Source organism: Saccopteryx leptura, chromosome 2 (genome assembly GCF_036850995.1).
Source record: "Saccopteryx leptura isolate mSacLep1 chromosome 2, mSacLep1_pri_phased_curated, whole genome shotgun sequence".
NCBI classification, from domain to species: domain Eukaryota; kingdom Metazoa; phylum Chordata; class Mammalia; order Chiroptera; family Emballonuridae; genus Saccopteryx; species Saccopteryx leptura.
Window position 1 is genome coordinate 183927565 of NC_089504.1, and position 14837 is coordinate 183942401.

The window sequence follows — 14837 nt, forward strand, 5'->3', positions numbered from 1 at the left end:
GGGGCCATGCTTGCAGCCAAACTATTTTTAGCACCTGAGGCAGAGGCTCCATGGAGCCATCCTCAGGGCCCGGGGCCAATGTGCTCGAACCAATAGAGCCATGGCTACGGGATGGGAAGAGAGAGAGAGAGAGAGAGAGAGAGAGAGAGAGAGAGAGAAAGAGAGAGAAAGGGGAGAGGGAGGGGAAGGGATGGAGAAACAGATGGTTGCTTCTCCTGTGTGCCCTGACCAGGAATCAAACTCAGGACTTCCACATGCTGGGCCAACACTCTACCGTGGAGCCAACTGGCCAGGGCCATTTTCTTGATCTTTCTAACATCTCTGGATTGCTGTTCCCTTATGTCTCTCTTTTTCTCTGTGTGCATCTGTCTTTTTCTAAATCCCAGCTCTGCTCTCTATAGGACATATTTTTTGTTCCTTGGAGTCTTACATGTTTTTCATGTTAAAAAAAAAATCAGTCTATTTCATGATCTTATCTCCCACCCTTCATTGTCTTCATCATTTTATGCACTCCTCCTTGTCTCCTCACCCCAGTCTTTATCTCTGCAGCCAGACTGTACAAGTTCATGTCTTGCTTTACCATTTACTAGCAATGTGACCTTGAACGATTTACTTAACTTCTATTTTCTCACCTATAAAATGGGGATAATAATACTTCATACAGTTGTTGAAAGGACTAAGTGAGTTAATATACTGCTCACAGAAATAAGGGGATATTTTATAGCTTCATATTCATTTTTAAATATCCCTTTATTTTTGTGATCAGTGTATGTATGAAGTGCTTACAACAGTGCTGGGCACAGAGCAAGTGCTTTTGAGGGTTAGCTGTTATTACTATTTATTCCTTGTCTCTGTCTCCCTCAATCTCTGCATCTACTCTGGACCTTGAGCTCCTCAAAGGCAGTGGCTAAATCCTGTTTCAATCCCCCACAGCCCCAGTACAGTGCCTGGCATGCACTATCGCTTAGTCAGTGCTTAGCTAAATGAATCAAATAATCCGTGTGACTCTCCCTGTCTTTGTCTGTGTTACTGCCCTGGCCTCCTTGAGTTGTGGATGATTCAGGGGAAATGAGAGCCACATGTTTCTGAATCATGCCCACCCTCCTTGGGCTGAGCTGAACTGGGAACACGGTGTGAGCGCCACAGGGAGCCACTGCACGGCTGCACAGAGCTGAAGCCCCACCAGGGAATCAGAGCGCTGGCAGGCCTGGTGGCCAAAGAACTGTGTAGGCTCTGCCCTTCACTCCAGGCCCCACCCAGGCCCACCCCTAGCCCCTCTCTGAAGTTCCCAGGCCTAACAAGAGGGCTGGTTACCTTTGCTGTCAAACTCAATAGGGGTGCACTGTGCCAAGTTGGTGCCCCAAGGACAGAGGTAGACGGCACCACCCTGCAGCACTCCTGGCTGGCTGGTGTTAGCCTTGGGTGCTCCCACCAGCACGCTGACCCTGTGAAGGGGAAAAGAGAGGCAGTTCAGGGTGGCTCCTAACTCTTCTCCGGTCTCCCAAGGTAGGAAGGACCCAGGCCTCTGGACCGGGGTCTGGCTTGGGGTCGGGTAGATGCCCTCTGTGCTGTATTTATATCTCAGAAGATACCACAGATGCCAGAGGCACAGGCTGGAGTCAGGCGGTCCCCATGTGCCGCTGTCACTAATACGGCTCCTCCCCTCCTCCCACCACTCTCTTTCCGCTCCTACCTTTCCCTGTTATTACAGAGAGACAGAGCCAGAGTCAGTTCTGGAACGGGAAAGAGGCTAAAGGTTCTGGACTCAGCCTCTCCATTTCTCTCCTGCCAAGATTAGTGTGCAGCCCCTGGAACCCAGGGTCCTCTTGCCTAGCCTGTGCCCTCCTGTCCCATGCCAAAGCCTTTCTCTGGGCCGAGACCCAGGCGTCCGGCCGCCCAGCCCCTGGGGTGTGTAGGAGGAAAATGTGAGTCTTGGAAATCAGGCAGTAGAAGTGGAGAGGGGAGCTGGAAGATGGCGAAACAGATCATGAAACAGATCATTCCCTGGGGCCTGGGCCTGCCTTCACCCTGGGCTCTGGTGTGGACTTCCCCCATTCTGCCTGGGTCTCTGTCTCGGCCCAGGAGCCCCTTTTCCACACACCATTGCGAGGAGTCTGAATTCAGCTCCTGCTCTACTGGAATCTGAGTTCTGGACACACTTTTTTAGTCCCCTCTGAAACGAGGAGAGGTTGCTTTTGCTGAGAGTCCTGTGTAATGGGGTGGTCACAGGTAACGTCCCCGACAATCTTCCTGTCTTTGTCTTGGTCTCTACCATTCTTCGGCCCTTTGCCTCCGAGGCTTCTGCACAGCAGTCAGCCCTCCTGGAATCTCCTCTAGGCTCTCCCATGAGGACTGCTTCTGGTAACCTGGGCCAGTGTCCCCCAAGCCTCGGCCTCTGCTCTCCTCCCAGACCTGCCTCTGGCACTGCTCCTCAGTCTTCTCTTCTGCCCCTGTGGCTGCTTGCTCTCTTGGTCTTAGTAGTTTTTGAGTCCTCTCTCTTGACCTCAGGTCTTGGGCTTCTTCATCTTTATTTCCTGCCCCTTTCAGCTTCAGCATTCCCAACACCCACCCGTCCTTGATATTAGGATGCCTGCTTCAGCCTTTCTCATCAGGAAAAGCTGTAAAGTGGGGGATTAGGATAGAGGTCACAAAAGCTGGGGTTGTCTTGAAGAGGAATCAGTGGGGAAGAATTCAAAGGGGTTGGGGGTCCAAGAGGAATAGGGGATGGGAACAACAGAGGAAACAGCTTCAAGGGACAGGATTGCGGACTGAAGAGAAGTCCAGGAGGGCCAGAGAATGAGATTGGAGGAGGGAGAAGGTAGGGGAGAGAGGAATTGGGGGGGGGGGCGAATATGAGAGTTCCTGGAGTGTTGGGGGTGGGGTGCCAGGCTTGGTTACCCAGGGGACAGGAAATGTTTACTGCCTGTGGCTTCCTGTCTGTTTTCCAACCTCTCACTTCTCCGTTTGTCTCCCACCCGCTGGGCCCCACCCTTTTCACTCAGGCAGTACATCTAGTTGGGGAGTGGGTGATGGCATGGTGACCTGGTCAGTTACCCAACCCAGTAGGTAAGGTTGGTGGCAGGGGAGAGGTTGCACTGGTCCAGGGCTGGGTGAGGAGAGAAGGCTGTGAGCCTCCCTTAGCAGGGGCAGCCCCAGAGGAGCTGTGCTACAGGAGGCAGTGGAAAGAGCACTGCATGAGGGTCAGGCACTACTGCAGTGCCTTTCCCTCTTTCTCTGGGAGAAGAGGTTGAACAAGTTATCTCAAAGTCTCTGGAGCTCTGATAGTCTACTTCCAGAAAACAGGGCTGTAGCCAAGGGACCTGGTTTTCACTCCCAATTTTTCCAACACCTTCAGCTCTTGAGGAGATGCTCGGCCTGAGTTGTCCTGGGATGGCCGGAGGAAGAAGCCTGGAATTTGTTTTGACAGGGTTGAAAGGTGAGAGAACTTACCAAGCTTGCAAAGCCCTTAAGCTCACAGGCCAGGGGCCTGTGCCTTGTGGCTGTGTGAAGGTTTAGCAAATCTGGCGTTCAGTCAAGGGACACCGACCCTGATCCAGACATGCGCCCCCACCCATGGCTTATACCCAATGGGTCACTGGCCCTTCTAGCCCACCTTTCCCAAACCATCTAATAACTAGTGCCCTTCCCTATGTGCCAAGTGAAGAACTTGGTGTCAGGGATGGCAATGTGACATAGCTTATCCTTATTTTCCCACTCTTAGTTCCGGCTTCTTAAATCCTGGAGCAGCTGGGTCCTCTAAGGGGTCCAAGAAGGTAAAAATGGAGAGCCCTTGGGATATTTTCAATTTTTCAAAGTCTACCGGAAAATATGCATTTACCTGATAAGGCAGCACAGTCTAATTAAAACCTCAAGTAGATGTGCCTTTGGCTGGAATTATATCAGCTTATGTAGAGAACCTGGCTATCTCATATTGGTCACAAGCTCTGATTGGCAGCTACAGAAGTCTTCTTGTTCTACCTTCTAGTTCAGGGGTCGGGAACCTATGGCTCACGAACCAGATGTGGCTCTTTTGATGGCTGCATCAGGCTTGCAGACAAATCTTTAATAATAAAAAAATGTTAAAAATATAAAACATTCTCATGTATTACAATCCATTCATTTCCTACCACTCATGTTCATGGTTGCAGGTGGCAGGAGCCAATCACAGCTGTCCCCTGAGACAACACCAAATTTTTATTTGATAATGAGTAACGTACATGGGTCATTGTATGGCTCTCACGGAATTACATTTTAAAATATGTGGCGTTCATGGCTCTCTCAGCCAAAATGGTTTCCGACCCCTGATCTAGTTGATAAAAAATGGGAAAAAAGAATTTATTATTTCTTGCTAAATGAGGTTTGGCAGATAAACTCTTCTAAAATATAGAGTCCAAGGGAAGAAATAATTGCCATAATTTATTCTGAAGCTTCAGAACCTTAAAATTCTAAAGATCCAGGCTGCCACAGCTGGAAGGCACTATAGAGGGCATCCACTGACTTAAAAACTCCCTTGTAGATGTCTCAGGGCTGCCACATGGACTGAGAAGAGGCTAGTTTGGTCTTGATACTCATCTTCTTCTTTTTTTAAATGTATATATTTTTAGATTTTTTTATTTATTCATTTTTAGAGAGAGAGGAGAGACAGAAGGGGGGAGGAGCAGGAAGCACTAATTCCCATATGCGCCTTGACCAGGCAAGCCCAGGGTTTTGAACCAGTGGCCTCAGTGTTCCAGGTCAACGCTTTATCCACTGCGCCACCACAGTTCAGGCCTCCTCCTCATCTTCTTTTAGAACAACCTCTTTTCCTCATTTTATATAGAATGTACTGGTAAGATATCATTTAAATTAAAAAAAAAAGAAAATATAGAAAAAAAATTAATTATAAAACCCCGTTGACTGAATTCTATGTCCTTTATTTACAGATAGGAAAACTAAGTCCCAGAAAAGTGAAGTAAAATGTCCAAGGTCACTCAGACTCCCCAACATAAGAACAAAAAGCCAGCAATCCTGATTCCTAGAGCAGTTTTCTAGTCTATCCTGTTGCCAATTTATCCCCTCCTCTCCTCACCTCTCCATTATCTCCCTAGCCAGGCTTCTGATTAACCAAGATCTTGTTCAATACATGGTTACTGTTTGACTCTGTTGGCCTGACAAGGTTGGGGGTAGAGAGAAGCAAGTGGACCAGTTAGTTCCTGCAGGCTCTGTAGTAGCCCTGGCCAGGCCAGAGGAGGACACCTAGTTCTGGGTCCCCAGGGTATTCTCAGAGGAAATAGCTGGCTGACTGGGGAGGGAGGTTGCCTCTACTGATGGCAAGCAACTAAGTTCCAGAAGGGAGTAAAGAGGTGAGTTAAGGCTGGTGCACCTTTTAAGTTCATGTCCTAGACCAAGTCACATTCTCTCTCCAAGTCTGGGATTCTCTACCTATAAAATGATAGGACCTTGAATGGTCCCTAAAACAAATTCTAGTTCTAAACTTCCATGACTCCTTAAGCTTCAGTATATATAAAAAACAAAATGGAGCAATAATACTTCCTCTGCTTAATGCAGGGATTTTTTGTGATGATGCAATGCAAAAATTGATATAAAAGTGCTAAGGAATGTGAGAGATTATTACTGTCACTGCTACAAGCAAATATTAAAAGCAAGTAAGAAATGGGGAAGACTTAGAAAAAGAACTAGGTGGGCCCTGGCCGCATAGCTCAGTGGATTAGAGCATCATCCTGAAGCACAAAGATTGCTGGTTTGATCCCTGGTCAGGGCACATACAGGAACAGATAGATTTTCTTGTCTCCTGTCCTCTCTCTAAATCAATAAAATAAACATTAAAAAAAGAAAAAGAACTAGGTGGTAGCTAAGAAGAGAAGCAGAGACAGAAACCAGCTATCTCATAAAAATCATGCCTCCCATGAATTGATCACCCTCTATGGACCAGGTTGCTTTTTCTATATATTGTCTCATTTAGTTCTCAGGACGGCTTCATAAGTTAGGTGTCTGATTTTCATTAAGACCATCAGACTTGGCCCTGGCCGGTTGGCTCAGCGGTAGAGCGTCGGCCTGGTGTGCGGGGGACCCTGGTTCGATTCCCGGCCAGGGCACATAGGAGAAGCGCCCATTTGCTTCTCCACCCCCCCCCCCTTCCTCTCTGTCTCTCTCTTCCCCTCCTGCAGCCAAGGCTCCACTGGAGCAAAGATGGCCCGGGCACTGGGGATGGCTCCTTGGCCTCTGCCCTAGGCGCTAGAGTGGCTCTGGTCACGGCAGAGCTACGCCCCGGAGGGGCAGAGCATCGCTCCCTGGCTCCCTGGTGGGCAGAGCATCGCCCCTGGTGGGCGTGCCGGGTGGATCCCGGTGGGGCGCATGCGGGAGTCTGTCTGACTGTCTCTCCCCGTTTCCAGCTTCAGAAAAATACAAAAAAAAAAAAAAAAAAGACCATCAGACTCTAAGACAGGGGTCCCCAAACTTTTTACACACGGGGCCAGTTCACTGTCACTCAGACCATTGGAGGGCCGGACTATTAAAAAAACTATGAACAAATCCCTATGCACACTGCACATATCTTATTTTAAAGTAAAAAAACAAAACGAGAACAAATACAATATTTAAAATAAAGAACAAGATTTAAATTTACTTAAATTTAAATCTACAAACTGACCAGTATTTCAATGGGGACTATGCTCCTCTCACTGACCACCAATGAAAGAGGTGCCCCTTCCGGAAGTGTGGTGGGGGCCGGATAAATGGCATGCGGCCTGCGGGCCGTAGTTTGGGGATCCCTGCTCTAAGAGCTTAAGTAACTAGCCCCAGTCACACAATGAATAAATAAATGGTAGGGCCAGGGTGCACACCCAGTTCTGCCTGATTTAAGGCGTGGCTCTTGCCTACCATGCAAACTCTTTTGTGCTCCCTTTGCCCTTTGATGCTGTTTTGATGTCCAGTATGAGAGGTGATGCAGAAGGACCAAGAACACTGAGGCCTTCCCTCTCCAGTGATGGCCCCAGGTGAAAGGCTATGTTTGCCCCCTGTATGTAGAAGGGGGTTGACAGCTCAGCTGCGGTGGCAGGGAAGTGACTGGGGAGGTGGAAGGTTCAGTCTTATTCTAAGACTGTATTGTCAAGAGAAAATGAAAGAGGGAGGAGTGCAAGCTGGACACCTGGGTTCTTTTAGAAGGAGAGGTGAGAAGGGGCAGGGGAAGAGATGAAAATGTTGGGTTCTGTTTTAGGAGAGCTTTAGGGACTTTGGGATCATAATGGCCAGGGGCCAGATAGACACTGAGGGAACCAGAAATGTGTGAAAGCCCAGATGTTTTAGAGGAGTGTTTTAAAAGGGGATGACACTTGCCTGACCTGTGGTGGCGCAGTGGATAAAGCATCAACCTGGAATGCTGAGGTTGCCGGTTCAAAACCCTGGGCTTGCCTGGTCAAGGCACATATGGGAGTTGATGCTTCCTTCTCCTCCCCCTTCTCTCTCTCCCTCTCTCTCCCCTCTCTAAAATGAATAAATAAAGTCTTAAAAAAAAAAAAGGGGGATGACACTCTTGTTAGGTGTGGGGTGGGGTGAGAGGAAGATTACCCAGATATGGGGGAAGATCCCACCTCTCCCTCCCTTCTTTCCTCTTCTCTACTCCATTAGGGTGGTAAGCAGTTTGAGGGGGCTTTGGGGACAGCAGGCCTGGCAGAGAGGTTCCAAGCCAGGGTGATGCAATGGGGTTTGGGCAAGAGGCCAGGGGGTTGGGTGGGGACCTTGAGTAGCTAGGACCTAACTATCTTTCTTATTTTCCCAACCCCAGGTCCTCTGACAATGGAGAAATTTAACCCACTTCCACCCCAACTGAACTAGCTAGATTAATCCTTTTCTCCAAAAATTAAATAAAATGAGTATAGATCAGTTAACTGTATCAGGTGTAAAAACAGCTCACCTCTGATAGAGGTCCTATCAAACCGTAAGACTAGGGATTGGGAGGGTGGTGGTGGGTGAGGGGAGCAGTGGGAAGCTCAGAGCCCAGAGATGTAGGAGAAAGGGGATTAGCATGGAGGATCAAGAATCTGGCATCTGGGCGGGTCGTCGGGGCAACTGAGTGGGAAAAAAGAGAAGGGGTGTTAGGCCTCGCAGGCGAACTGAGGCTGAGAGCTGCTGGGAGGCTCTGGGAGGCGGTATCCGGGGAGCCGTGGTATCCAGGCGCCCGGGGTTCATGTCACACTACAGGAGACAGCTGAGCCAGCGGGCCGGCAAAGAGCAGCGGTCGGGAGACCCATGGGCCGGGAAAATGGGCTGCTCTTTCTCCAGAAGACAGAATGGTAAAGACTCACAGCGCCAGGGCAGGGAGACATTGAAGCAGTACAGCTGGGATCAGTGCGGGAAGATTGACCCGAGAAACTACATGTTCAGTAGACTGAAGAATGAAACAGTGGGTCGCTTACCTGGGAAGGTTTCAGGACAACAATTTATCATTCAAGACTGTGAGAACTGTAACATCTATATTTTTGATCACTCTGCTACAATTACAGTTGATGACTGTATTAACTGCATCATTTTTCTGGGACCTGTGAAAGGCAGCGTGTTCTTTCGGAATTGCAGAGATTGCCATTCCGCGCTAGCCTGTCAACGGTTTTGTGTGCGAGATTGTAGAAAGATGGAATTCTTTTTGTTTTGCAATACTCAACCCATTATTGAGTTTTCCACAAATATCAAGTTTGCCTGTTTTCAGTGGTACTACCCTGAATTAGCTTTGCAGTTCAAAGAAGCAGGGCTAAATGTCTTCAATAATAACTGGAGTAACATCCATGACCTTACACCTGTGCCAGGAGAACTCAACTGGGGCATTCTTCCAGAAAATGCTGTTATTTGCCACCGTGTTCCTCCACCTACTACCAAAGAATTCAAAACTGTCCATATTTCCACAGAAGCAACTGAAAGTGTTGTTCCTGTAACTCACGGTCACAGATGGAAGTCTAGTAACGAATCGTGCTTAGTGGTATTATTTGCTAGTGATTTTACTACTGCAAATGCCAGGAGACTAGTTGATGAGCTGGTTAAAGAAGGCTTTCTCCTGGTTCACACAAGGGAAATGCCAATGAAACTTGAGGATGCTAAAAGGGTTTTTCGAGGAAGAGCACCTGAATTCATTCGTTATGTGAACAGAGGTCCTGTTATTGCCTTAGAATTTAATGGAGGTGTCATTGTAGAAGCATGTCAAATAATCGTCAACGAAATATTCAGGGGGATCAAGACATATATATCAGCAAACCAGGATGCAGCATCTAAAGATATAGAAAACTTCTACAATTTTGCTGATATACAGATAAGAATGTGAAGTGCATTGTGGAAGCAGGGACTTGGTATTAAACCCTTTTTCAATTTCTGTATTAGAAATAGCTTTACCAAGGCTAAAATTGTTAAAGCTGATTCTTCAGTAAATTGTTGAATACTGCATCATTTACTTGAGGTTCAAAAATAGTTCATTTTAAATTAAGCAGTTTTAATTAGCTTAAAAACTATTTAACCCACTTCAATAAGCTTGCAGTTTTGATTCTCTGCATATGATACTGTCATTAGAAAATAGAAGTGGCTACCAGTTCATAATTTTAATCCTAACTAAACATTCTTTCAAATCTCTGATAATTTAAACTTTCCTCAGTGCTTCATACTATTTGTTTGAGAATACATCCCATTGCTTATTTTTTTTAATTTAGATGGATTTGTTACTAGTTTATCAGTTAGAATGAACCTATGTGCATTTTTTCATGTACACATATCCAGTCAAAGAATTGCTTTCTAGTTGTATAATATGGCAAATGAGATTTTGTACATGGACTTGACATAATAATATTTCATAAACTGAGCCTGACCAGGTGGTGGCGCAGTGGATAGAGCGTTGGACTGGGGTGCGGAAAGACCCAGGTTCAAGACCCCGAGGTTGCCAGTTTTGAGCGCGGGCTCATCTGGTTTGAGCAAAAGCTCATCAGCTTGGACCCAAGGTCGCTGGCTCGAGCAAGGGGTCACTCGGTCTGCTGAAGGCCTATGGTCAAGGCACATATGAGAAAGCAATCAATGAACAACTAAGGTGTCACAACGAAAAACTGATGATTGATGCTTCTCATCTCTCTCTGTTCCTGTCTGTCCCTATCTATCCCTCTCTCTGTCTCTGTAAAAAAAACAAAAAGCTTCATAAACTGAATTTTTAAATTAATTGGTGTTTGATAATTGGTTTTCAAGTAACTCTACTAACTGATGATAGTATAGCTGTTTGAAGACTGTAATATAATTATTTGAATAACTTTCACCCTGTTTAATTTTTTTTTTTTTTTTTTTTTTTGTATTTTTCTGAAGCTGGAAACGGGGAGAGACAGTCAGACAGACTCCCGCATGCGCCCCACCGGGATCCACCCGGCACGCCCACCAGGGGCGAAGCTCTGCCCACCAGGGGGCGATGCTCTGCCGAGACCAGAGCCACTCTAGCGCCTGGGGCAGAGGCCAAGGAGCCATCCCCAGCGCCCGGGCCATCTTTGCTCCTATGGAGCCTTGGCTGTGGGAGGGGAAGAGAGAGAGAGGAAGGGGGAGGGGGTGGAGAAGCAAATGGGCGCCTCTCCTATGTGTCCTGGCTGGGAATCGAACCCGGGTACCCCACACGCCAGGCCGACGCTCTACCGCTGAGCCAACCGGCCAGGGCCCCTGTTTAATTTTTGAATACAACTGCTAAATGACTTTTCTGCTTTCTGATAAGAGAAAGTATATGTAACACTAAAACTGTAGAAGCCAAAACACCTGCAGTTTTCAAAAAGGTGATTACTGTTTTATCAGCTCCTGAGGGATGTTAAGAGAATTAGAACAAAACCTTGTTATATTAAGCCCTGGCCGGTTGGCTCAGTGGTGGAGCCTCGGCCTGGCATGCAGGGGTCCCTGGTTCGATTCCCAGCCAGGGCACACAGGAGAAGCGACCATCTGCTTCTCCACCCCTCCCCCTTTCCTTCCTCTTTGTCTTTCTTTTGCTCTCCCGCAGCCAGGGCTCCATTGGAGCAAAATTGGCCCTGGCACTAGGGATGGCTCTGTGGCCTCTGCCTCGGGCGCTAGAATGGCTCTGGTCGCAACAGAGCGGCGCCCTCTGGTGGGCGTGCCAGGTGGATCCCGGTCAGGCGCCTGCGGGAGTCTGTCTGCCTCCCCGTTTCCAACTTCAGAAGAATACAAAAAAAAAAAAAGGTTCTTAAAAAACACACACAAAAAAACCCCTTGTTATATTTAGGTAAGAAATACTTAGGCATAATAATAAGCTATGCAGATTAAAAAGGTAGATAAATTTGACTTTCATTAGAAAAAAAAAATTGACTTTCATTAGATATGCCACTCATTTCAGGTAATGTTCAAGCATGATAAAATTATTTTGGTTGCTTTCAAGTATTGTTTTCCAAATTAGTTTACCATAATAATTTACCAGGAGGCAGGGGACACATACTTGCTTAAAAGTCCAATTCTTGGACCCAGTCCCTAGATGCACTGATTCAGTCATCAGAGAAAATTGTGTTTAAGAGGCTTGTTGTACTCTGAAGTCATCAGTTCAGAAGATGTTGGGAAGCTGTTCTTGTGTGAAGTGACTGAACCTGCCATCTACATTGCATGTAGCAATAGGTCTATTTTTAAAAGGAACCTTAATTTTACTTCTATTTTGATAAAACTAAGACTGGTGACTTGTAAAAAAAATTCTCTGATGATTGCTACTAAAAATATAATTTTGTGTTTAAACTGCTTTTTTTTGTTATTTTCATATTAATTTATAAATAATACATCAAATTGTGCTGATGTCCAGAAATAATATATTAAAGGACTTTTCACTTTAAATTAGTAATATTTGCCACTTACCCTGTGCCTAGCCTTGTGCTAACCATTAGCATTGCATCATTTCAGTCTTTTTATAGAGCAGTCTATATATACTAATCAACCTCTCCTTTAAATCATATAGTTTCATAAGATTCAAATAAAAATTGGTGACAGGTTTAATATAATTTTGATCATAATTTACAAATGAGCATCGCAATTAATGGTCACAGGTTATTAATTTTTCCCATAGTTGCCCTGGCCAAGATAGCTTGCTTAGTTAGAACATCATCCTGTTATCTAAAGGTTGCAGGTTCGATTCCCAGTCAGGGCACACACATACAGAAACAAATCGATGTTTCTACCTCTCTCTCCCCCTTGTCTCTCTCTAAAGTAGAAAAATAAAAAACTTTTAAAATTTCCCTCATAGTTAAGCTAAACTAAACATGTTCCGTTTAGTCATGATTACATTATTAAACTACATTATTCACACTTAATTACAGTACTTTTTGTTTTCCCCCCAAAATAATACAATGGTATGCAAAGCTGTAAATTGAGTTCTTTATTTTATCCATGGTATTTTAGCAAAAAACTCAGAAATATAACATATAAGGGAGATGTTAATTTTAAATTTCCACTAAATTTAGCATCTATTAACCAAAGCTTAAAATGTTATATTCTTCTTTGCCTGACTGGGCGGTGGCACAGTGGATAGAGCGTCGGACTGGGATGCAGAGAACCCAGGTTCGAGGCCCCGAGGTCACCAGCTTGAGCGAGGGCTCATCTGGTTTGAGCAAAAGCTCACCAGCTTGAGCCCAAGGTTGCTGGCTTGAGCAAGGGGTTACTCAGTCTACTGAAGGCCCGCGGTCAAGGCATGTATGAGAAGGCAATCAATGAACAACTAAGGTGTAGCAATGCGCAACGAAAAACTAATGATTGATGCTTCTCATCTCTCCATTCTTGTCTGTCTGTCCCTGTCTATCCCTCTCTTTGACTCTCTCTCTCTGTCTCTGTAAAAAAAAAAATTTATATTCTTCAGTTAAATAAGAGCTTTTGCCCAAGTCTAATTTGTTTTTAAAGCTAGCATTAGTCTTCCAAATGTTTGAAAATATTAAAAAAAAATAAGTAGTGCTGTTGTTGTTTCTATAATTCTAAAACTTTGATAGTAGTTATAATATACTACATTTCATTTCTGAATAGCTTTTGAACTCATGAATTAGTAATTTTTAAGTTTTACATGTATAAGCATTATATTAGTTTATTTCTCTTGTGTTGAAAGTACTGCTTAAGTTTTAGTACTGTTTTTGCTTCTGTATATTTATGTATAGCTTTTGTATGTAATTTATCTAGTGTTTATAAAATTGGATTTATAATAAATGTCATTAAAAGGAAAATGGCTTAACACTAAAAAAAAAAAAAAATCTGGCATCTAGGGGTCCCCATCCCAGCCCAGGAGCAGCTAGCTACCTTTCCCTCTTCCCAATCCCCCAACCCCCATATTTAAATAAAAACCCCAGTTCTAATGTCTCAGCTCCAACTTCGGTTTTCCTATGCCTGCGGGCTCCCCATTTTCCGGGCGCCTAGGGTCCAGTCTGATGGTCACCCTGTTGAGCTGGGATTGAGGATCCTTCTTTGAGCCTCCCAATCTCTGCTGTCCTGTGTTCTGGCGCTCCTGGGCCCAGCAAGCCCGCGTCTCCCCAGCTTCCGACCCCAGCCCCAGAATTCCCGGTCTCAGTTCAGCTCCAGCTCACAAGCTACAGGAAACCAGCTTTTCTCTTCCTCCCAGAGCCGGAGGAAGAGGGAAGCCGCCCACCCCGCTTCAAGCGCGCACACACACCCCTCCCGACACATCCGAGCACCCGCCCTTGACTGAGCCCACCCCCGGTCCCGGCTCCCCCAGTGCCAGGGTCCGGAGACTCTCCCCAAGTTCCCGGATCCCCTCATTTGAACAGAGATTGGGGGTGGAGGGCAGAATAGGAAACCAAGGAGAAAGGAAGGGGAGCCGCCGTCTCCCCCCCCCCCCGGTCTTGCACAGTCTGAGTTGAGGGGGGAGGGGAGGATGAGGCTGGCCCCCATTTAACCTCTAGGCCCCCTCAGCCTCCGACTTCCCTCTTACTACACACAGTTCATTCTGCTTCGAACAGTTCTCTCTCTGCACAATGGCCCTTGGGGACCTGAGGTTTCCCTGTGCTCCAAAAACCCTTCCCGGCCTCCGCGACCACTCTTCGTCCCCATCCGCCTGGTTCCCGGCAGCTCACAGTTCTCAGCCCGAGACCCTCTGCCCTCTATTCACGCACCTCTCCCTTGACCCCGAGACCCCTGCCCAGACTTCTCCAGGTTCCAACTTCGTGTCCTCTCCCCACCCCATACATGTTTCCCCACCGATCTCAAACTCCAGGCACCCCTCCACGCCGGACACTGTCCCCTCCCTACTCCTGCGCGGGCCCCCAACTCTAGCGTGGGCCCCTAACTCCAGCCCTGGTCCTTCCAAACTCCGCCTCTCAAACTCAAGCTTTGGTCCCCTCCAGACTTCAGCCGCGCCCCCACCTTCCAGGCGTCCCCCCCCCCCTCCATCCTGCCGCCAACTCTCCTCACTCACCCGTCTGTCCCCGGCCGGTAAAACTCCACCGAGAAGCCGAAGAAGGAGCCCGGGGACCCAGAGAGCACAGCTGGGGCCTCCGAGTCTAAGTTGAAGCCCCCGACCCTGGGTGTCGGTAGCAGCAGCAGCAGTAGCCGCAAGGACAGCGGGGGCAGCAGCAGCCAGGGTCGGTGCGGGGGGCCCCAGCGTGGCTGCACGGCGTGGAGAGAGGAACCCGGTGTCCGGCTTCCCATAGCGCCTGCTCTTCCCTGTCCCGGGGCCGCCGACCCGGAGCCGCTTCCTAACCTCCCAGACGCGAATGACTCAACGCGGGGAGGAGTTTGCCAAACTCCCGGCTGAGCCCTCCTCCCAACGGCCGGGGGAGGCGGTTGGGCTGGGGGGGGGGAGGGCATTCCTGGGTCCTCGGAACGCTGAGCCCACGCCCCCGACCCCGAAG

At 47.3% G+C, this 14837-nt stretch overlaps 1 protein-coding gene and 1 pseudogene across 1 annotated transcript in view; one reads left to right on the forward strand and one right to left on the reverse strand.

Moving 5' to 3' along the window:
- The window catches only part of ITGA5 (integrin subunit alpha 5), a 30441-nt gene extending 15741 nt beyond the window's left edge, over positions 1-14700 (reverse strand). The window contains exons 1-2 of the mRNA XM_066369684.1: positions 14402-14700; positions 1315-1445 (exon numbers count right to left, since the gene is read on the reverse strand). Of these exons, the coding sequence (XP_066225781.1) occupies positions 1315-1445; positions 14402-14634 (364 nt within the window). The 5' untranslated portion in view covers positions 14635-14700. The remainder of the gene's footprint in view (positions 1-1314; positions 1446-14401) is intronic.
- Positions 8261-9307, forward strand: LOC136393245 (protein XRP2 pseudogene; annotated as a pseudogene).
- Positions 14701-14837: the final 137 nt, after the last annotated feature.